General features: G+C 41.9%; 1 protein-coding gene across 1 annotated transcript; it reads right to left on the reverse strand.

The window, feature by feature from the left end:
- Positions 1-251: 251 nt before the first annotated feature.
- LOC110497995 (sodium-dependent lysophosphatidylcholine symporter 1-B) lies at positions 252-24,273 on the reverse strand. Its single transcript, XM_021574520.2, has 14 exons — positions 23,840-24,273; positions 21,633-21,761; positions 20,834-20,958; positions 16,743-16,866; positions 16,514-16,592; positions 16,237-16,406; positions 16,035-16,125; positions 15,586-15,704; positions 15,326-15,409; positions 14,524-14,607; positions 14,316-14,428; positions 14,055-14,198; positions 3,227-3,403; positions 252-2,917 (listed from the first exon to the last, which is right to left on the reverse strand). The coding sequence occupies exons 1-14, from the start codon at positions 23,927-23,929 to the stop codon at positions 2,863-2,865; spliced, it is 1,584 nt and encodes a 527-aa protein (XP_021430195.2). The 5' UTR covers positions 23,930-24,273; the 3' UTR covers positions 252-2,862.
- Positions 24,274-24,374: the final 101 nt, after the last annotated feature.

The following is a 24,374-nucleotide window of genomic DNA, read 5'->3' on the forward strand; positions in this document are numbered from 1 at the left end:
TGTGAGGTCAGTGATTATTGGAACGAATGATGGAAGGAAGGATGCATCTTTTAGGTATTAGATGTGGGGTCAGCCCTTTTAGAGTTAATTGAGTGCAATTAGCTGAGAAGAAAGGAATGTCTGAAATATTGGCATGTCTTTTCAACTTTTGCAGAAAGAAAAACATTGTTCTGTCAGGACAAGTGACAATATGTCTGAAAATATTACTGTCTTTACATTTCAAACTCTGTCAGAAATAATTCCTGAGTTACACCAATGTCATTTTATTATTGTACATATTTTTTAGCAGCTGTCAGTGCTGTAAACTTTATCCAGTTTCAAACATATTTACAATTTACAAACAATATATACACAAAACATGTACACCAAAACAGCACCATACTGGAGTGAGGAGCACATTGGAGAAAGCTCTTAAAAACCTCTTCATGTAATCTAAACTGTAATCTGCATAATCCCCAAAAGTAATTATTCATCATGCAAGGACCATAAACGATAACTAATAATGCTGCATACTCCAAGAAAATGTTAAAATCTCAACTTTCTGGAAATTAAAAAAATATATAAATTAAATGCTGAGGTGTAGTCCCTTTTGAGGACACAAGCTCAAGTACATTTTTGCTGAAAATACGTAATTTTCTGACATTTACTATTCAACAAAACCGTATGAATAAAGCTTGAAATGACATATGCTCTATACAGTATAATCAAATTATAAAACCAAGGACTAAGATTTTACCTTCCTTTTAACTGTAAAATACATATTTGTATGTTTAGTGTGAGAAACTGTGCATATTTTCTAAAGGTCTCTCTGCCCCACAGCTGTGATCACACAGAGCTCTAGCTTGGCTTCCTGAACTCATTAGGAAAGCGCCTTTCATCTTACATCTATGACAGTGTACTGGTTTAAAATCTATGAATTATTTTAGATTAATAGCTATAAATCGATGTCTGGATGTGCTATAGTGATGAAACCACTGTCTCCTGCTGCACTACGATGTAAGGATGGCAGGTATGTGCTTTGTCAGTGGCTGTGATGTAGGGTTCAGGCAGGAGTTGGACACTCAGAAGAGCGAATGAAATGGTAGGAGAGACAGCCCAGCTTCTAGTGGTTTCAGATTTCACATCCTATGTCGCACAGGCCACTGTGTCCCTGGGAACAAGGGCCATCGCTCAATGCAAGTCATTTCGATCTACGGTGTTCACAGATCAATTTACGAGCATAAATGTCCCAGAACCACCACGCAGGTCACCTAAATAGGGGATTTTACATCTAAGAGGTTATGTACCCATTGTAGGCTACTACCCAAAGAAAATACTCTGTTTTTAGATATCTAGATACTGCTTAGGATTTGTCAAGGTTGTTCAATATTACAGTACTTATACTTGAGACATTCAAGAGTAAAAAACATTTGAGTTCTGAATTTTGATTTGTTTGATAAAATAGAAAACTTGGCTTTGGTCTGATCAAAAAGATTCATAACAAGAGTACAGACATTAAAAAACTGATTGTTGGTCACATTGCACACACCATAAGATCAGGACACAGCCTCAACTGACACATTATCTTTAGAAAATACTTCTAAATAATATGAGAAACAAATTAAGCCTATCATGTGTTGACAGTCAACTAATCATTCTGATGATCATACAACGTGTGTGTGGGGGGGTTTAGTCATATACTGTGTGCACACACACAAAATGTAAACATCCATATTCAGACGAGTGTATATAGAATTTGATTATCTGCAATGATTATTACCAAATTAGTACGGTGTGCTTTCATCGAAACATAACTAGTTTTAAATAGTTAGTGAAGATTCTGTGCTTTGGGCCAAGATGGCCTCTAAGACATACAGTTGAAGGCATCAAACATCAAGTTAGGCCTGAGATAAGTTGTTAGTCTCCCCACTAGCCTTTGGACTCACCAAGAAAGACGGCTTTTTAAGGAAAGTCTTAGTATCGTGGGGGAGAAACAACTTTGACCAAATAGAATTTAGTTCAAACTTGTACAGAAAATCTTATTGCGACAACAAGGTTTACAAAGTACAACTCTACAATCCGCGCTGTTAAGCCAGTAATTATAAAGGTGGAAATCAGCTAGCCTAGCTATAGTAAGTCTGAAATCTAGACACATTATTGGCAATGTTAATGAGTTCATTAAGGTTAGAGTTTCTTTTACAAGGTTCCTTGTTTCTTTTCCCCATGAGACACAAATGTAATTCCAGTGGATAAGATTGTAATAGTTATGTGCTCTCCACATCCCTAAAGAGGAGTACTATCCTCTTGAAATTAGTTTATTTATTTTTTGTTGTTGTAAATAACCATTTAAATCCAGTGCAGTTACTGATATGCCCCAAAAAATGAATGCTGAAATCCTCCCTCTATGAGGACCATCCTGCTGATTGGAAAGTATTGTTTTAGTGCAGAGAAAGCTTTCCCACCCTTTGACCTAATATCCTTGGTTCAGGTAGACAAACATCTCATTAAAAAAAATCTTGAATTTGATGGGTAAATGCATGATTAACAATCCCAAACTAATGTTTGTCATGTAAACAAACAAAACCGATAAACCAGTATCACGAATCACATACATAGTACAGTACAGTAGGTACTCTACAGAGAGCGATGACTCAAAATGTCCACTAGAGGTCTCTGTAACCTGTGGAATCCTGTGGAGACGAGGGCCATTGTGTTCATGTAGCAGTAGTGTGGTCTGTGGTTTCTCCTCCGTTAGTCCAGCTTAACCCAAAACTCACAAACTCTGTCCAGGCTCCCCAGTGGCCTCATCACTCCAGCCTGCCACTGCAAACACGCGGGACAGCGGTGGCCTTTTGGTTGGTCGCCCTTCTCTCCAGGGGGTTCCTATACAACGCTCCCAAGCTCTGTGGACTCTGTCTCGGAATCCTGATCGCTCGCCCTGTTTCAGAATGGGAACACAGCCAAGCGTTAGAAACAAAGGACTTATTCATCGCAGAGTGGCTAAGGATTAAAGTGTGTCCTTTGCATTTAGCTGAAGTATAGAGAAAGATGCCAGAACGGAACTAAGTTTAGTGTCCCCCTGTGAAGAGATTGGTCACTGGATCGCTTAGCTCCCCAGTGCACTCGGTTACTTAATTTAGGAGGAAATAGCTTGGGTCCTGCATGAACCCTGTTCTATTACAATGAGTGTCTGGCTTAGATAGCCTCAATCAGCCCTAATCGTGTGTGCGTGTTTGGTCTAACTCACCGCATCTCCTGCAGTAGTTTCCGGTTGCCTTGCCTCCTCTCCTCGTCGATGGGGTAGGTCTTGAATATAAACAGCCCCAGGAATATCAGAACAACAGGAGCAGGAGAGACCAGCACCTTCAGCGTTAAATTCACTGCGTCGGGTTGCGAGCAGCCTCTGGTCACATAGCCGGCAAAGCTGCAAAAACATTTCCAGGGAGAGAAGAAAATAAAAATAACATCAAAAAGATGCAGTTTGGTTTGATTATGAATGTGGATTGTGTTATTGTTCACCACAGGACTGCACCGGTGAATTGAGAAAATTAAGCTAGGTCATCTTTAAAAACGCAGTTATCATAGGCCCTTTCATAAAAAATACACACAAAAGTATGTGTACACCCCTTCAAATTATTGGATTCGGCTATTTCAGTCACACCCGTCACTGACTGGTGTGTAAAATCGAGGACACAGCCATACAACCTCCATAGACAAACATTGGCAGTAGAATTGCCTTACTGAAGAGCTCAGTGACTTTCAACATGGCAAGGTCACGCCACCTTTCCAACAAGTCAGTTCGTCAAATTTCTGCCCTGCCCCGATCAACTGTAAGTGCTGTTATTGTGAAGTGGAAACATCTAGGATCAACAACGGCTCTGGCGCGAAGTGGTAGGCGCACAAATCGTCTGTCCTCAGTTGCAACACTCACTACAGAGTTCCAAACAGCCTCTGGAAGCAACGTCAGCACAAGAACTGTTCGTTGGGAGCTTCATGAATGGGTTTCCATGGCCGAACAGCCGCACACAAGCCTAAGATCACTTTACACAATGCCAAGCATTGTCTGGAGTGGTGTAAAGCTCGCCGCCATTAGACTCTTGAGCAGTGGAAACGGGTTCTCTGGCGTGATGAATCACGCTTCAAATCAATCAAATCAAATTTGTCTCATACACATGTTTAGCAGATGTTATTGCGGGTGTAGCTCCAACAGTGCAGTAATACCTAACAATACACACAATCTAAAGTAAAGGAATGGAATTAAGAATACATAAATGTTTGGACGAGCAATGTCAGAGCGGCATAGACTAAGATACAGTAGAATACAGTATATACACATATGAGATGAGTAATGCAAAATATGTAAACATTACTAAAGTGACTAGTGTTCCAATTATTAAAGTGGCCAGTGTTTTCAAGTCTATGTATATGGGGCAGCAGTCTATGTGGGGCTAGTGTTGGCGATTTAACAATCTGATGGCTTGAGATAAAAGCTGTTTTTCTAGTCTCTCTGTCCCAGCTTTGATGCACCTGTACTGACCTCGCCTTCTGCAGGGTGAACAGACAGTGGCTCAGGTGGTTGTTGTCCTTGATTATATTTTTGGCCTTTGTAACATCGGGTGCTGTAGGTGCCCTGGAGGGCAGGTAGTTTTCCCCCGGTGATGCGTTGGGCAGACTGCACCACCCTTTGGGCCAGCAACCTTGCGAGGGTTAACATGCTTAAACGTCTTATTCACGCCGGCAACGGAGAAGGAGAGCCCACAGTCCTTGGTGGCGGGCCACGTCAGTGGCACTGTGTTATCCTCAAAGCGGGTGAAGGTGTTTAGCTTGTTCGGAAGCATGTCGGTGTCCGCGACGTGGCTGGTTTTCCCTTTGTGGTCCGTGATCGTCTGCAGACCCTGCCATATACACGTCACCTGTCTGAGCCTTTGAATTGCATCTCAATTTCGTCTCTATACTGACGTTTTGCCTGTTTGATTGCCTTACAGAGGAATAACTACACTGTTTGTATTCAGCCATATTCCCAGTCACCTTGCCGCTTTCAGTTTTGCGCGAATGCTGCCATCTATCCACAGTTTCTGGTTAGGGTAGGTTTTAATAGTCACAGTGGATACAACATCTCCTATACACTTCCTGATAAACTCAGTCACCGTATTAGTGTATTCCTCTGTTGATCTCGGAGGCTACCCAGAACATATCCCAGTCCACGTGATCAAAACAATCTTGAAGTGTGGATTCCGATTGGTCAGACCAGCGTTGAATAGTCCTTAGCACAGGAGGAGCAAAATGAGGTTGTGATCAGATTTCCCGAAGGGAGTGCAGGGGAGGGCCTTGTAGGCATCCCAGAAGTTGGAGTAGCAGTGGTCAAGTGTTTTAGCAGCGCGGGTACTAGAGTCAATGTGTTGATAGAACTTCAGTAATGTTTTTCTCAAATTTGCTTTGTTAAAATCCCCAGGTACAATAAATGCGGCCTCGGGATATGCATTTTCCAGTTTGCATAAAGTCCAGTGAAGTTCTTTGAGGGCCGTTGTGGTATTGGCTTGAGGGGGAATATACACAGCTGTGACTATAACCGAAGATATTATCTCCCAAGAGAATTACGGTTGGCATTTGATTGTGAGGTGTTTTACGTCGGGTGAACAAATGGACTTGAGTTCAAGTATGTTGTTACAATTACACCGTGAGTAGTTAATCATGAACATACACCCCCGCCCTAATTCTTCCCGGAGTGATATTTATTATTGTCTGCATGATGAACTGAGAACCCAGCTGGCTGACCGGACTCAGACAGTATATCCCGAGAGTGCCATGTTTCTGTATAACAGAGTATGTTACATCCCTGATGTCTCTTTGAAGGAAATCCTTGCCCTGTGCCCGTTAGCTTTATTATCCAGAGACTGAACATTAGCAAGTAATATACTCTGAAGCGGTGGGTGGTGTGCGTGCCTCCTGAGTCGTACGATAAGTCCACTCCGAGTACCTTTATCGCACCAGCAGTGTTTTGGAACCGATTTTGGAAAAAGATCAGATTTCGGAAAAGTTATATTCCTGGTTGTAATGCTGGTGAGTTACTGCCGCTCTGATATCCAAAAGTTCTTCCCGGTTGTAATAACACAAAACATTTCCTGGGCTAATAATATAAGAAATAACACATAAAAAAAAAAAATACTGCAAAGTTTCCTAAGAGCTAGAAGCACAGCAGCCCAATCCGTTGGCGCCATCTTCACCATCTGGCAGTCCACAGCCAAATCTGGGTTTGGCAGATGCCAGGAGAACGCTACCGGCCCGAATGCTGTGCTAACTGTAAAGTTTGGTGGATGAGGAATAATGGTCTGGGGCTGATTCGGAGCTAGGCCCCTTAGTTCCAGTGAAGGGAAATCTTAACGCTACCGCATACAATGACATTCTAGACAATTATGTGCTTCCAACTTTGTGGCAACAGTTTGGGGAAGGCTCTTTCATGTTTCAGCATGACAATGCCCCCATGTGCAAAGCGAGGTCCATACAGAAATGGTTTGTCGAGATCGGTGTGGAAGAACTTGACTTGCCTGCACAGAGCCTTGACCCATCAAATACTTTTGAGATGAATTGTAAAGCCGACTGCAAGCCAGGCCTAATCACCCAACATCAGTGCCTGACCTCACTAATGCTCTTGTGGCTGAATGGAAGCAAGTCCCCTCAGCAATGTTCCAGCATCTAGTGGAAAGCCTTCCCAGAAGAGTGGAGGCTGTTACGGCAGCAAAGGGGGGGACCAACTCCATACTAGAGAGAGGGGCAGCTGAACACCGTATGCTGGAAAACACCCAGTTTGTTATTTTTTATTAAAACAAAACCGCTATTAATTAAGAATATGAAACTTGTTTTGCATTCCGCAACATGTTTAGCTTTTAACAGTTAGGAAACACCGCTAACCAAACAGTGCTAGATGGCTGTACTACAGACACCTGTCGTCGTCGTGTGAAAGATGCATTGTTAAAAAAAATTTAAAAACAACTGGCTGCAGTAAAGAGCCAACATGGATACTAAAGAGATCCTGAGGGAAATCGAGAAGTACCAACAGCTTTACGCTATGGAGGAACAACATACTCCATCACGGAAAGAGCCGACTACCTCAAAAAAGAACTCGAACCAGACACGGACGATTTACTTACCGTTGAAGTAGAGGCTAGTGCTCTGGCTGGAATCCATGCAACATTGGAAAAGTTGTGTGAGGAGGTAGCAGGGCTGAGGGGGAGTTTGGAGTTTAGCCAGAGTGAAATTATCATGCTCCAAGGAAAGAACAAGGCACTCACAGCCAAGGTAAAAATCCACGATTCCAAAATGGATTGTCTACTCAGGAAAAACAGAGTGATGAAGGAGTTGCTGCTAGACATACAAAGTCGTAGCATGACTAAAAATCTAATATTTTCTGGAATTCCTGAGGACGCATCCAATAATCCAGAGGGCGTGATCAGACAATTCATGCAATCCGCCTTGAAACTTCCTCTAGAGACTAAACAAGGTGGCGTTCCACTGTGTTAACAGACTTGAAGCGACAAGACCAAGGGTCCCCGACCGATCATCGCAAAATTTGAACACTACCAACAAAAGGAACTGATCAAAAGCAGGGGAAGGGAGCTCAAAGGGACCAAATTTGGTCTCAATGACCAATGTCCCCGGGAGATAAACAAACGTCGCAAGACACTGTATCCTGTACAGAGGCAACAGAAGGAGAGGGGTACACGTTGTGGACAAACTCTTTATAGATGGACAGCTATTCCGAGACAGCTCCATAACACCATGGCTGTACTAAATTCTACAGGGATTTCAGGTTACGAAAAAAAGAAAGTATGGGAACTGTAAAAACACTATGAAGTGGATATGAACACACACATACTCAATTACATGTTCACTTACACACTTGATCCCGCTCTCTACTCTCCCTCTCTATTGTCGAGAACTGTTGTATAATTTTATATATATCTAAGAAAAGCAATAACTTACTGTATACTGTTTACAGGAAACTCATTCTACATCCTTTAGATGAAGTGTGGAAAAAGGAATGGGGTGGTGAAATAATTTTCTGTCATAGACAAAGGAACTCAAAAGGTGTGATGATCTTAATTAACAAAAATGTTGATCTGAATGTGAAAATAGTTAGGAATGATTTGCAAGGAAGGGGGATATTTTGAAGATGGAAGTGGACGAAAAAGGGATTAGGCTCATTAATCTATATGGTCCAAATCAGGATGATCCATACTTCTTAGAAAATATTTATTGAACTTACAGACAACAAATGATCAAATCATTATGGTAGGAGACTATAACAGTGTTAAGTAGCTCAAAGGACCGTAAAGGAAATCACCCTACAAACTATCATCACCGTGCCCTTAAGGAAATACAACACTCCTTCCGTGGCCTCCAACTGCTCTTAAATGCTAGTAAAACCAAATGCATGCTTTTCAACCGATCGCTGCCTGCACCCGCATGCCCGCCTAGCATCACCACCCTGGATGGTTCCGACCTAGAATATGTGGACATCTATAAGTACCTAGGTGTCTGGCTAGACTGCAAACTCTCCTTCCAGACTCATATCAAACATCTCCAATCGAAAATCAAATCAAGAGTCGGCTTTCTATTCCGCAACAAAGCCTCCTTCACTCACGCCGCCAAGCTTACCCTAGTAAAACTGACTATCCTACCGATCCTCGACTTCGGTGATGTCATCTACAAAATGGCTTCCAACACTCTACTCAGCAAACTGGATGCAGTCTATCACAGTGCCATCCGTTTTGTCACTAAAGCACCTTATACCACCCACCACTGCGACTTGTATGCTCTAGTCGGCTGGCCCTCGCTACATATTCGTCGCCAGACCCACTGGCTCCAGGTCATCTACAAGTCCATGCTAGGTAAAGCTCCGCCTTATCTCAGCTCACTGGTCACGATGGCAACACCCATCCGTAGCACGCGCTCCAGCAGGTGTATCTCACTGATCATCCCTAAAGCCAACACCTCATTTGGCCGCCTTTCGTTCCAGTACTCTGCTGCCTGTGACTGGAACGAATTGCAAAAATCGCTGAAGTTGGAGACTTTTATCTCCCTCACCAACTTCAAACATCAGCTATCTGAGCAGCTAACTGATGCAGCTGTACATAGTCTATTGGTAAATAGCCCACCCATTTGCACCTACCTCATCCCCATACTGTTTTTATTTATTTACTTTTCTGCTCTTTTGCACACCAATATCTCTACCTGTACATGACCATCTGATCATTTATCACTCCAGTGTTAATCTGCAAAATTGTAATTATTCGCCTACCTCCTCATGCCTTTTGCACACATTGTATATAGACTCCCCCTTTGTTTTCTACTGTGTTATTGACTTGTTAATTGTTTACTCCATGTGTAACTCTGTGTTGTCTGCTCATACTGCTATGCTTTATCTTGGCCAGGTCGCAGTTGCAAATGAGAACTTGTTCTCAACTAGCCTACCTGGTTAAATAAAGGTGAAATAAAATAAAATAAAAAAGGAAATCACAAATATTATGGAAACATTAGAAATAGTGGATATTTGGAGACTAACAAAACCCAGACCTAGTGAGATATACATGGAGACTTAATCAAGCTGGTCGTCTTGACTACTTTCTTGTCTCTTTCTCTCTTGCATCAAAGGTTAAAAAAGACAGAATGCGATCAGATCATCATCTAATTGGCCTTCACATAACTCTTATAAAATTTCTACGTTGACAGAGATATTGGAAATTTAATCAAAGTTTACTGGAGGACATCTTATTTTTAACTAAGACAAAATAATGTATTACTTAATTTTTCCAGTATAATATAGGAACAGCGAATCCACTTATTGTTGGGATACCTTTAAATGTGCCTTCAGGAGGACATTCAATTCAATATTCATCCATAATAAAAAAGCCGTTTCTGGCTAAAGACACAAGACTAACATTAACTAATAGTACAGGTAGATAGCAATAAAATGATACTACAGAGATAAAATAAGTTAGAGGAAAAACAAAAATAACTTGAGGAACTTATTCAAGACCAATCTAATGCAATCTATTACAAAAAATAAAGCAAACTGGATGGAATATGAAGAAAACTGCACAAAATTCATCAACACAGGAACGCTAACAGAAATTATTTGCAGAAACTCGTTACTGATTCTCCGAATGATATTTTAAAAGAGGAAGGTAAATATTTTAAGTAGATGTTCTCTTTTCCGTCTGATCCTCTCCCACTGAATGAAGATTATGGTAAAGAATTCTTTCCAAATAAAAGAAAAAATGGAAAATTAACAAATGTACAGAAAGATCAGTGCGAAGGTCAAATTACCGAGGCAGAACTTTGAGGCTATTAAATCCGTTCAGTCTGAAAAAACCGAGGGCTTGATGGCATACCGGTAGAGGAAAATCAAGTATTATTTGATATACTAAAAGCTCCATTGTTAGATTGTTTTAACTACTCCTATAGAAATGGTAGTCTGTCAGGTACTCAGCAGGAAGGTCTGATTTCTCTATTATTAAAACAAGACCCAGATGGCAAATATAAAGATTCCATGTAAAATAAACTGGAGGCCTCTTACACTTCAATGTTGTGATGCAAAAATACTAGCGAAATGAATAGCACTCAGAATGAAAAGGGTTTTCCAGGTATTGTTTATCCTGACAGGACAATAATAGAACTTCATGAAACATCTAAGAAGCCAGGTCTGGTATTTTCAATTTTGGTGAATCCCTTATAAAATGGGTAAACGTAATGTATAGCAACCCCAGGTGTAAAATAGTAAATAACGGCTACTTCTCAGAGAGTTTTGAATTGTCAAGAGGAGTTAAACAAGGGTGTCCGCTGTCACCATATCTATTCGTTATGGCCATTGAAATGCTAGCTATTAAAATCAGATCCAATAACAACAGAGGATTAGAAATCCAAGGCTTAAAAACAAAGGTGTCCATGTATGCCGATGACTCAAGTTTTATATTCAGTCCGTAAACTAGATCCCTGCATGTCTCATTGAAGACCGAGATAACTTTTCTGTACTCTCTGGACTAAAACCTAATTATGATAAGTGTACAATATTACATATTGGATCTTTTAAAATACGTTTTATTACCCTGCAGTTTACCTATAAAATGGACTGACGGTGAAGTGGACATACTTGGTATTCATATCACAAAAGATATATGCTCTCCACAATGAATTTCAATAGAAAACTAGTAAAAATAGACAAGATCCTGCAACCATAGGGAAGTAAATACCGGTCTATTTATGGAAATATTGCCCTGATTAACTCCTTATTCAAATCTCAGTTCTCACTTATGGCGCTGCCTACTCCTGATGATTCGTTTTTCAAATTATATGGGTAAGAAATATTTTGCTTTATCTGGGACGCTAAACCAGACAAAATAAAGTGTGCCTATCTCTATAATGAATTGGGTGGATTGAGATTATTAAATATAAAAGCACTAAACTGCTCTAAAAGTTTCACTTATTCAAAAGTTACTTGAACCCTAAATGGTTCTCAGGTAGACTACTAAGAAAAGCTCATCCATTGCTTAAAAATGGCCTTTTTGCCTTTGTGCAGATTGCCATGTCTCATTTTCGATTAATTGAAAATGATACTTTTTCAAAGTGTCTCTCTTTTTCAAACAATTTGACCTTTATTTAACCAGGCAAGTCAGTTAAGAACAAATTCTTATTTTCAATGACGGCCTAGGAACAGTGGGTTAACTGCCTGTTCAGGGGCAGAACGACAGATTTGTATCTTGTCAGCTTGCGGATTTGAAGTTGCAACCTTCTGGTTACTAGTCCAACGCTCCAACCACTAGGCTACCCTGCCGCCCCAAACAAGCATTGCACAGCTGGCTACAATTTCAATTTCATCCCCTTGAAAAGATAGAACAAATATTATGGCTGAACTCAAATGTGCTGGTTGATAAAATAGCTGTATTTATGGGAAAGATTTTTGAAAAGGGTATTTTGTTCTTAAATGAAAATGTAAATTGTAATGGTAGAGTTGCATATTTCATGGAGTTATCATAATTGTATGGGAAGGTCTGCTCAATCCAAGAGTACAACCAATTGATTACAGCATTACCCCAAAAATGAAGTAGGCAGGTGGCAGCGGGAGGAGGTAGGGGACAGGTCTGTCTGCCCAATGTAGCGGATCAAAACTTGCAGAGGAATAAAAATAGCAGAAATAGGAAAGTGTACCTTTTCAGCTAAAATTATTATATAGAATTCTCGTCACCGACATGTTGAGCATTTGGGGCATGAAATCATCGAAACTCAGCAGATTTTGTTGTGAGGATACAGAATCAATAGACCATATGTTTTGGTATTGCCCTCAGGTAGCCTGTTTCTGGTCTCAGGTTCAGGAATGGTTGAAAATGCATAACAGTGATCTAAAATTGACCCTAGAAATAGTACTGTTCGGAGATCTGGAGAGACTACACAAGTCAGTCAATTATTAATATTCTAATACTCTTAGTAAAAGTATTTATCTTCAACTCGCAATCTGTGGATTCTATTTGATTAGATACAATTTGAATCTATGTTAAACATCACTGCATAGTTGAAAGATACAGTTGAAATCGGAAGTTTACATACACTTAGGTTGGAGTCATTTAAACTCATTTTTCAACCACTACACTAATTTCTTGTTAACAAACTATAGTTTTGGCAAGTCGGTTAGAACATCTACTTTGTGCATGACACAAGTCATTTTTCCAACAAAAATGCCAGTGCCTCTTTAGTTAACATCATGGGAAAATCAATAGAAGTCATCCAAGACCTCAGAAAAAAAGTCTGGTTCATCCTTGGGAGCAATTTCCAAATGCCTGAAGGTACCACGTTCATCTGACAAACAATAGTATGCAAGTATAAACACCATGGGACCACGCAGTGTCATACCGCTCAGGAAGGGGACGCGTTCTGTCTCCTAGAGATAAACGTAATTTGGTGGGAAAAGTGCAAATCAATCCCAGAACAACAGCAAAGGACCTTGTGAAGATGCTGGAGGAAACAGGACCAAAATAATCTATATCCACAGTAAAACGAGTCCTATATCGACATAACATGAAAGGCCGCTCAGCAAGGAAGAAGCCACTGCTCCAAAACCACCATAAAAAAGCCAGACTGGTTTGCAACTGCACATGGGGACAAATATCGTACTTTTTGGAGAAATGTCCTCTGGTCTGATGAAACAAACATAGAACTGTTTGGACATAATGACTATCGTTATGTTTGGAGGGAAAAGAGGTGGATATATTGAAGCAAAATTTCAAGACATCAGTTAGGAAGTTCAAGCTTGGTCGCAAATGGGTCTTCCAAATGGACAATGACCCCAAGCATACTTCCAAAGTTGTGGCAAAATGGCTCAAGGACAACAAAGTCAAGGTATTGGAGTGGCCATCACAAAGCCCTGACCTCAAGCCTATAGAAAATTTGTGGGCAGAACTGAAAAAGTGTGTGCGAGCAAGGAGGCCTACAAACCTGCCTCAGTTACCCCAGCTCTGTCAGGAGGAATGGGCCAACATTCACCCAACTTATTGTTGGAAGCTTTTGGAAGGCTACCTAAAATGTTTGACACAGGTTAAACAATTTAAAGAAAATGCTACCAAATACACTCAATTAGTATGTCAACTTCTGACACACTGGGAAAGTGATGAAAGAAATAAAAGCTGAAATAAATCATTCTCTACTATTATTCTGACATTTCACATTCTTAAAACAAAGTGGTAATCCTAACTGACCTAAGACAGGGAATTTTTACTAGGATTAAACGTCAGGAATTGTGAAAAACTGAGTTTAAATGTATTTGGCTAAGGTGTATGTAAACGTCCAACTTAAACTGTGTATGTATGTATGTAAGATTTTTTATTTTTTAATGCCCATAATTTTGGAATGAGATGTTCGAGGAGAAGTTGTCCACATACGTTTGGTGATGGAGTGTGTTTCAAACTTTTAGGAAATGCAAAATACAGTTAGATTTCAAACTAAGCTCATTAATTTGTCAACATGCTAAGTTTTTACAACGTCAGTTTGTCATGTACAATACCTGCAAGAGAGAAAAACAAACTCACTCTAGACTGAGAGTAGAGATGCCGAGGGATATTCCTGAGGCAAACTTGGTGAAGAAGACATAGAAGGAGTAGAAAATGGCCTCGTGGCCACTAGAGTCTGGATTCTTCACTTTGAAATCATCCACCACATCTGGAAGCATTGACCTGAGAAACAAGGAAATATGTGAAAGGCAAGCCGCACCACAGACTGGATAAAAGTAAAGAGACACAGGAGATAATCTATAGGTGGGTGTGCTGAGGTACATTCAGTAGTCTGTTTACCAAGGTAGGAGAAAAGCTGCAGCCACACTGACTCCTGCAGCCACAGAGACCACATAGGCCACAATGAGACTGCTTTCTATGCAGACGATCAGGATCATGAAGGGCACTGCCCACTGCAGAGAGAGACGCATAGGATAGACATGAAATGAGGCATGAGAGAGAGTTCCATAACACAGCATGAAACTCCACACCAACACACACTACTCACCGTGATGCCAATGTAGACGGCAGTCTTCTTCCCGAATCGGATCAGGAACCACTGCCAGAATGGAATGGACAAAGTCCCAGAGAGCTAGAAATAAAACACCAAAGAAGAGCATGAAGATATTTAACTTTTAAACAATTTCCATAAAAATGAATAGAAATACTTCTCTGCGCAATGTGGGAACAGAATAGGTCAGACTGACCGATGGGCTAAAAGGTCATGGGAGAAGGACAATGTGAAAGGGCCCTTTATTTAACCCTGCTGGGGGTACATGACCCCTGAACTCTTATAGAGGTGTGGTCAACCGGTGTGTCAAATGATCACACAAGGATTAGCGAGTGGCTGAGCAACTATCACTATGGGAAATATCAAATAATTAATCAGTGCTGACCAAAACCAGCAGCATCTAAGGACCTAGTCTTGCATGTATGGCAGTTTGAGGATTTGGCTAAGACACAAACAGATCTGGTGACATCTCCTGCTCCAGTAGCCGAGCCAGGGCAGGGCAGGGCAGCTCTAGATCCTACTCAGGCAGATAGAGGCGACGGTGCAGAATAGAAAAGCGAGGGTTCCCATGGTGGTGCTGACAGATCGCCTGGGCAACAAAGACCCCTCTGTGCTCCTTTCTCTCACCGATGGAGTGTGTGAGAGGGGGACAGGTTCCCAGGGGCCACAACAACAACACCTCTAACCCCAAAAATGTGCCCTCTCATCCCCATGGCAACATGTCTCCTTGCGTGAAGAAAAAACAAAAACAGGAGGGTGGGGGTGGGGGGGTTCTCAGAGAATAATAGACTACACTCACCATAATGACCAGCAGAATGTTCTGGAAGTCATTTCTAAAGCCCAGGGTGTAGGTGATGAACAGGGCAAAGTTCCCCTCCAGGAGCTGCCAGGAAGAGATCAATATAATACACCTCAAACTGAATGAACAGGAAGTAGGTCTAATATACATAAATAAAACTAAACACCAAGGTTACACACCCTATAGCTAGTCATAAAGAATTGTTTGTTTGGTTGTTTATGTGTGTGCTTAACTGTAGCCCATCTCTGAGTGTGACTCACCATGAAAGCCAGCGAGGTGAAGAGGAATCCCATGACCAGTTTGACATACGGCCCATATCCCATCACCATCCTCACGCCCTCAAAGAACGACATGGGTTCTGTCTTCAGACGCCCACACTCTAGGACCAAAACAAAGCTGGCGATTAAATCTGATTAGGTGCACTGTGCCAAACATCAGCTGAAGAAGACTTATCTGATATTATTTCTTATCCCTCATCCATGGCATTTACAGACTGCCAAAATATGTCCCTCTTCTATACTTATAACAAAATAATTATTGGAACATTTGCGGGTTGAGAGAAAGTGGAAAAGTTTGCTTGTGGATAACAAACAGAAATCTTTCCTACTCTAAATATGAGAAGAAAAAAAAACTGTTTGAAGTACGTCATTGTAAAGATATTCTGATAAGAGACAAAAATTTAAAATAAAATAAATTAATCAATTCCCACCTTCCTGCTCTCTGACTCCCAGGAACAGGACTGCAGCACAGAGAACGTACATGGTACAGATGACTGCTGAGGCGATGAGGTAGGCTTGTTTCTGTTAGGGGGACAGGAGGAGCAGGGGTAGGGGCACATTCCACGTCTAACGTTACTATAACAGTGTTATGCCATGTTATACAACATGACATCCCTAGGGTCCCCCACTCACCGTTTCATCTAGGGAGATGTGGGTGATGTTGACGTCTGACCCCAGCAGTGTGGAGTTACCGTTGTCAAGGACATCCAGGTCACCTGGGAGACAGGGGGCGATCGCCCCGCCCACAATCTGCCCCTGGATTGCTGTGCCAACCACTGTTCCCAGCACCTCCACTGTCATACCTGAACAAGAGAGTGGGATGGGGAGAGTGAGAAAGAGCAGAATGAAGACCTTACATTACAACTACATGAGATGCTACATAACCGTAAAGATGTCCAGGTTGACATACGGTAGGCAGTGGCAGAGTCCCTCTCTTTCTGGTCCATGCTGATGAACATGGTGAGCGCTGAGTACGGCACATGGAAGCACTGCACACAGAAAAAAAACATCAGCATTGCTGGCACAATAACCATGAAACCACATTACAGTAACAATCAATAGGGATTGAGTAACAATGTATTGTAACATGTGCCCCTTCTTATCAATAAAACAAGAGACTGTGTAGAGGCGAGACTGACCGTCTGCAGAGACTGGAAGAGGCAGTAGAAGACAAGGTACCACAGGACCTTCCCCTGCTCCACCGGAGGGACATACCAGATCAGGAAGTAGGTGAGCACTGCAAACGGAGTGGAGATGAGGATCCTGAGGGAAAAACAGGAGAGTATCAATACAATGTAATGATGGATGAGCATTTAAAATGGGTGGGTTTCTGAGTAGGTCTATTTCATCTCTGTGACCAGAAATGTATAGTGAAATATGATACAAACACAATTTACTACGGTATTGAAGAAGTGAATATTACTTCTCACAATTATGATTTCCATGAGTCCCTGCCAGATGACGTAAATTAGTGACACCTGTGTGACACTTGGTAGTGATGGCAGTAGTGGTAGCAGAGTTTGGGTCACTAACTTACATCATCTGCACAGGGTTGAGATTTTTAAACTCTGTAAAGTAACTAACTTGAACTCACTCTTTCTTTCTTTCTTTCTATTGAAAGCAGGTTTTTGTGAATAATCCCTTAATTATCTGTTGTTTGGGGCTGTGTGTAGAGAATGGGCTCAGAATGGGCTCAGTGGGGCCTTTCTCTGTTCACTGTGTCACCAGGGAGACTGTGGTGGGTTGTACTTATGGGGGCACCATACTGACCCTGCCTCACCCCACTCTACAGCCACAATACACCTGAAAAGCAGACCAATCCATTCCAGCTAGAGTAGCAGAACAACCATAGAGAACTATGGATCCACTACTGGGTTTCCAGAAGACAAGTCAGCTCAAAAAATAGACTTTGGGGGCATTGCTGGAATGGTATTTTGGAGACAAGTATCTACTGACTAAGACATTTCTATGCCAGCAGGGCAGTGGGTGTTCGTCTCAGCCCCTCACTGGTCTCAGCAAAATACACAGTTGAGAACAGCAGTCACTGTAACATTACATGCTCATCTGCCAAGTGTATTAATTACTACAACATTAATACTGTACAACAATGTACAACAATATCTTTGTAATAGGTCATGTTTCTTTCCATCAGTCCTCTGTGTTTGAGCCTACAGTCCCCAGGGGGACTATCATCTCATTGAACTGAAAATGCGTGTTTGTTTATGTTACACGACACATGTCGACCCCACTCACGCATGGCCAGTCAATGGGAGTGGCAATCCTCTGTAGCCAACATCCACTGAACTGGGGAAGCACCATATAAGCACCCTCTGTCTGCTTCCTTAGCGTACATGGGCTGACTGAATGGGGTTAATAAGAGTCAATAGACTGATCTGACTGGAAATGGAGGTCAGATATCTCCTAGATTGTCTGTGTTTTGTACACTGTCACTATGGTTGAATACACAAAGCTCACAGCAAGAGCACGACGGCAGCCCCACACCAATGACCTTGAGGTGACGCCCTAGCTACACAACTACGTAGGCAGGACAAGAGGAAAAGGCTCAAGGTTTTATTCTGCAAACAGACTTGATCACCACCTGTCTGTGAGAAACATTACTGTGCTTCTTCAAGTTAGGTCAACATTGACTTATCAAGCTCCTAATACTTCAGGGAGAGAGACTATTAAAGTACTTATCAGAGTCCATTAAGAGAACTATGTTTTCTCTATTACAACAATTTGATGTTATTTTTGTGACATCCGATCTGATAAATGAATTACTCAGCTATCCGTCTGTCTGGCATGGAAGTAAGAGGAAGGCTGTCTATTTTCACTGTGTATGACAACAATATTCACATTCTAGAGAGGTCTAGAATTCCACAGGCTGTTTATGACTCGGTAATACAATTCTGGGAAAAACCTATTCCACTAATAGCGCTAATTAAAAAGGCAGAGGCATTCAGAAGGGGAAATAGCTTTAGTCAAGGTTTAGTTAAGTGATGCATCTCCTTGTCTGTGTTCAGGCTCTGATAAGAATTCGCTGGGGGATTTGTAGTGGTTTATACAGACCAGAAACCTAACAATGACCTCATTGACATTCAGCCAATAATCTCCCCTCTACTTGACCTGCGGTAACCTCTCTCTGAATCAGCCAGCCCACTCCCCAACTGCCATCTCACACACACACACACCCATTGGCCTAAATCTAGTGGTGTGTTGAGGGCTGGACCAATCAGAGAGGGTGATGCCGGTTTTCTCCCTCTACACTTGCAGCTCAGGCACACCAGGCAGACTATTGTATGTCACATGCCCAGGGTCTTAAGATATCAAGTAAATCCAGTTGTTACCACCATGAATAAACCTCCTTTATCGATGCCATTCCTAGCAAGTCACAGTATTATGCCAAATATGAATTGCAACCACAAAAGGTCAATATCTCCTTGTATCAAAGTGTGTGCCTTCTTAAAAGTTCATTTGTGGAATTGCTTTCCATCTCAATGCGTTTGAGCCAATCAGTTGTGTTGTGAAAAGGTAGGGGGGTATACAGAAGATAGCCCTATTTGGTAAAAGACCAAGTCCATATTATGGCAAGAACAGCTCAAATAAGCAAAGAGAAATGACAGTCCATTAAGAGATGAAGGTCAGTCAATGTGGAATATTTCAAGAACTTTGAAAGTTTCTTCAAGTGCAATTGCTAAAACCATCAAGTGCTATGACAAAACTGGCTCTCATGAGGACCGCCACAGGAAAGGAAGACCCAGAATGACCTCTGCTGCAGACAATAAGTTCATTAGAGTTACCAGCCTAAGAAATTGCAGCCCAAATAAATGCTTCACAGAGTTCAAGTAACGGACACATCTCAAAATCAACTCTTCAGAGGAGACTGCGTGAATCAGGCCTTCATGGTCAAATTGCTGCAAAGAAACCACTACTAAAGGACACCAATAATAAGAAGAGACTTGCTTGGGCCAAGAAACACGAGCAATGGACATTAGACTGGTGGAAATCTGTCCCTTGGTCTGATGAGTCCAAATTTGAGATTTTTGGTTCTAACCGCCGTGTCTTTGTGAGAAGCAGAGTAGGTGAATGGATGATCTCTGCATGTGTGGTTCCCACCGTGAAGCATGGAGGAGGAGGTGTGATGGTGTGGGGTGCTTTGCTGGTGACACTGTCTGTGATATATTTAGAATTCAAGGCACACTTAACCAGCATGGCTACCACAACATTCTGTAGTGATACGCCATCCCATCTGGTTTGAGCTTAGTGGGACTATAATTTGTTTTACAAAAGGACAATGACCCAACACACCTCCAGCCTGTGTAAGGGCTATTTGACCAAGAAGGAGAGTAATAGAGTGCTGCATTAGATGACCTGGCCTCCACAATCACCCGACCTCAACCCAATTGAGATGGTTTGGGATGAGTTGGACCGCAGAGTGAAAGAAAATCAGCCAACAAGTGCTCAGCATCTGTGGGAACTCCTTCAAGACCGTTGAGGAATCTAAAAGATCAAATATATTTTGATTTGTTGAACACCTTTTTGGTTACTACATGATTCCATATGTGGTATTTCATAATTTTGATGTCTTCACTATTATTCTACAATGTAGAAAATAGTAAAAATAAAGAAAAACCCTTGAATGAGTAGATGTGTCCAAACTTTTGACTGGTAGTGTATGTCACCCACCACTAGGCTTAGTCTCGCTTAAGGCATCTGGGGCACAAGCAAAGAATTAGAAATCTATTTCTATGGGCACAGGCTTCAAAGTACTCAGAGCCTTTGGTGGAAACATCCAGTGCCAGCACAGAACAACAAAGCAAAAAGCACCTGGGCATTCCAGAACTAAATGAGGTCCTCTGGAGCTAAATAAGACAGCCTTGTTCCAGTCTGTCCTGGTTTGCACCCAGATGAGAAGGTAAAAGCTACAACAACCTAAGACGGACAATGGCCAACAGCAGATAAAGACAGAGTAATAGAGTTGGTAGCGACTGATGTAAAATAGAGAGCAAATTAGGCATATCACTGCGATTCAGTGACAGCCTGATCTCTCTATTCAAACTGTTCCACCTCAGCGTCGTTGTCACGATTACCGCCCATATTTCAATTACAACTACTGTTTTCCCTCTAGTCGTGACGAGAGGTTTGGCGTAAAAAAAATCTAATTTCCTCTCCTCTTTCATTCCTGCCTACTGTAATATGTCCGCTGGGTGACCGAGGCAGAGGCACCTACCAGGGCATCATCCGGCCACACCTGGTCCATCTGCTCCGACTAACCAGGAAGCCCACCGTTGGGTCCGTCACTGCATCCCAGGCCCGGCCCACAAACAAGATGATAGAGGCATATAATGGGTCCAGCTATGGAGAGACAAAGATAAAGGGAGATAAATAAGGTGTGTGTGTGGGGGGGGGGGGGGGTAGAATATAAATAATTTGAGTCATTGTCTGTCAGACCACTACAATCACAGACATCAGCCATCACCTCTCCTCACAGAACAAAGAGTGGCTATTGAAACAGAAATAAAACAGAGGCATAACTCAGTTGGATTGCATCTTAGCAACAAGATGACTAAGACAATATTTGAAAAGTTGCCAAGGTCATGTTAAGAAATGATACATGGCCAGGCCACATTGGCAACATTACCATCTGAACAATGTGGTGTTTAAGTCCATTCCAATGAGCTCATTAGCTCACTGGTTGAAAGAGTTGTATTCAGTGAGAGCACTACAGTGAACACAGTGTACAGTCTATCACTTGCAAATTGAATGACAAAGCAAAGCACTGCGAGTCAGAATTAATTTGCTTCACTAGATGAGTCATGCCAAAGTCTGTTAAAATGATACCAGATCTTTGGCCTTGCCCTTAAAGTAATCTTGAGAAGCTTTTCAAGTATAAATACAGTAAAGTACACACACTAAAGGGTAAAACAAAATAAGTTTTGAGCATGTTTAGACAACTGCAAATTTCAAGGAGTTGGTCTGATGGGGACATTGTGATGTCATTGGTTCCGTTTGAATCCCATCTCACTCACCTGGGCCACATCCAGCAGGTAGATCTGGAGAAAGAAGCCCAGCGCGCTGCCTGTGATCTGGTAGGGAGCCCCTCCGATTGCATAGCACAACTTACTGCACATTGACAGACGGCCATTGTTGTCCCTCCGCTGGAAAATGGGGAGAGAAGAAGCACATAGCATGACAATAGTACACAATGTTTTGTGATAGACTAAACACAGACTTAAAAAGAAAATCAGAATATTGTGAAAGCATTGGATTAGGGGTTGCTAATGAGGCACAGTTTAGCTGTTGTGATACAGGATCTTTGTAGGTCTTTATCCAACTCTGCCTTTGTATTAAAAACGGACAAAATGTTGGAGGCATCACTTGGGTATATGAGCATCACTTCTTTGATCATGTAGAATTTCTCTGTGCAGGATCTAACTGTACAGGAAGTGGATTTGATCATTGAACTGGGTCTTGATTGCTCAGTCGAGGTAAATACACATCTGGCCAAACTCACCCACTTGACCCTTTGAGTGTCCGGTTTATTTCAGAGACTTCTGGCCCAACAGCGGCTAGTAAAACAACATGTCTCATTGTGAGCCCAAGATTGGCCAACGCTCCTCACCCCACCATTGAATGTCAGATTAGTACTAAATCCCTCTGACTATGCAGTCTGGGCCACTATGAGTTTAGAAAGTGGTGTGAGACTGGGAGGTCACTGTAGTTCAGTCACTGTACAACTCTGCCTGGTGCCGGAGGCAGCGATTGGCTCTGGCTATGGGATGATCAGGCATTCCGAGATTCCTTCAGTGGCCTGAGCGGAGGCCACCAACAGTCAGCAGACAGTCAGGAGTGCACACACCCCCATCCTTCCCATCACAAACACATCCTGCTGGTCAATGAGTAAATACACCCAGGCCAACAGCCAATCATTGTAAAGAGCATCTAGCCAGTCTGACACCATGTGATCTGTCAGTATTGAGAGCAGACACCTGGTTTTACATGCTCCTCCGACCTCTTCATGGTAATTTCCCTGGTGAAATATACCCCCATAGAACAGGAATTATGTCCCATATTGCCTTCAGGAATGTGGCCTAAAGATATCATGTGTAGGACAAATTGTATGGAAAATCCCATATAACAGTGACACCTCTAAAATGGTTTTGAGGTGACACACATGGCACCTCCATGACATGCAGAATGAAGGGTGAATAGCCTTTGAGCTCCTCAGGCAGACCTGACTGACCAGAAGGTTAAACCTGAAGAAGCAAGTCCTGCACTATGGCCAAAACGAAACACTACACACTGGGAATAAACCTGGTACAAAGAAATCCAGACATTTTGTCTGTATGACAGCACATCGGTGAGCCCCATAGAGACATCCAGTACTGACGTCATGTCAGTGAACATCAGTAAAACAGACTTATTATATGCATCTGTTTCTTCTTTTAGGTCATTTAGCAGACGCTTTACCCATAGAGCCTTACAGTAGTGAGTGCTTACATTGTCGTACAGGTCTCCGTGGGAATCGAATCCACAACCCTGGCGTTGCAAGCGCTATGCTTTACCAACTGAGCCACATGGAGGGATATAACAGTTTGTCTACATCAGCCGACATTGGAAACATTATTCTTCAGACAAAATCCCATTCATAGCTAAAATACGGGTTAAATGAAGGCATGTCCCTTTAAAACCGGTAGTTTTTTTCCCCTGAACAGCTGCACCAAGACAGATGGTCTAGCGTGGTGAAAATCAAGCCCCATCGATGAAGCTAGAGAATATTTGGTGTGATGATGTCCAATCATGTAATATATGGTTTAGCCACAGTTAGACCATTATAAGCCACTCATTGTTAATGTCAATCCCATGAAGGCTGTGTGGGGCTTGAAACGGGATTGAAATATAAGTAATTTCAATAGCCTATAATGGCATCGCATGCCTTTCTGCCAATTAGGAAAACTGTCCGATTGGGAAAACCGTTAGTTTCGCTGTTAATAGCGTAACTATATCAAACCCGCATCAACTGTATACTGTTTCATTGTTAAAATATTTTAGTGAATTTGTGTGCGTTGAAAACTCCATTATAATAATGCCTACGGCTACAATAGACTACCCATATCCCTGCATGTGATGCAAATTAATAGATTGCTCGTCAAATAATAATTTGCTGATATCTATAGTCTAAATGAAGATAATTTATTATGCCACAAATGAATAGCCATAAAATTATCGTACTTACCTTGCCAATTTTGATTCCATCTTGACTTATTGGTTTTGTTGGTAATAGACTTGCCGCGGCATATTGCTCCGCGCCCTCTCCTTTTGCCATATCGTTTTAAATCGATACAATTTGAAAAGCCTTTGATGTTTCAATTCTCCTCACTGAATCTTGAAACCGCGCGAGTACCTTAAGTAGCCGTTTGAGCTCTGAGTTCCACACTCAATTTGGTACGCTGGTGTCCTTGGCTTGACGTTGGATACATTCATTTTCAATGATTGCACGCGTGAAATGTGCGGAGGATTGTGGGAACATGGGCGACAAGACCGCTGCTAGCAGAGCGGGTTCTAAAAGTTCAGCTCTTGCCAATTTTATGAAAATGTAATGCGGCCACTACTGACTATAAGCAATCAGACGAGGAGTAGATGTTTGCTTGATAATCTTCATGAAACATACCCCATTCAAAACAGAAGATGTGATATGTTACCTGTAAAAAAAAATGTAAGGAAATATTTAGCCGACCCCCCTTTCAAATAGACTTAATTGACCACTTATT

The sequence above is a fragment of the Oncorhynchus mykiss genome, chromosome 19 (genome assembly GCF_013265735.2).
Source record: "Oncorhynchus mykiss isolate Arlee chromosome 19, USDA_OmykA_1.1, whole genome shotgun sequence".
In the NCBI taxonomy this organism is placed as follows: Eukaryota; Metazoa; Chordata; class Actinopteri; order Salmoniformes; family Salmonidae; genus Oncorhynchus; species Oncorhynchus mykiss.

What these genes read in the sequence shown, in the direction of transcription:
- LOC110497995 (XM_021574520.2), bottom strand. Translation starts at nt 23,929, where the DNA reads ATGGCAAAAGGAGAGGGCGCGGAGCAATATGCCGCGGCAAGTCTATTA. An exon ending in TCTTCCAGTCTCTGCAGACG is followed by an intron (nt 16,593 to 16,742) that starts GTCAGTCTCGCC and finishes TTCTGTGTGCAG; the next exon opens with TGCTTCCATGTGCCGTACTC. An exon ending in ATCTCTACTCTCAGTCTAGA is followed by an intron (nt 3,404 to 14,054) that starts GTGAGTTTGTTT and finishes ATGTTTTTGCAG; the next exon opens with CTTTGCCGGCTATGTGACCA.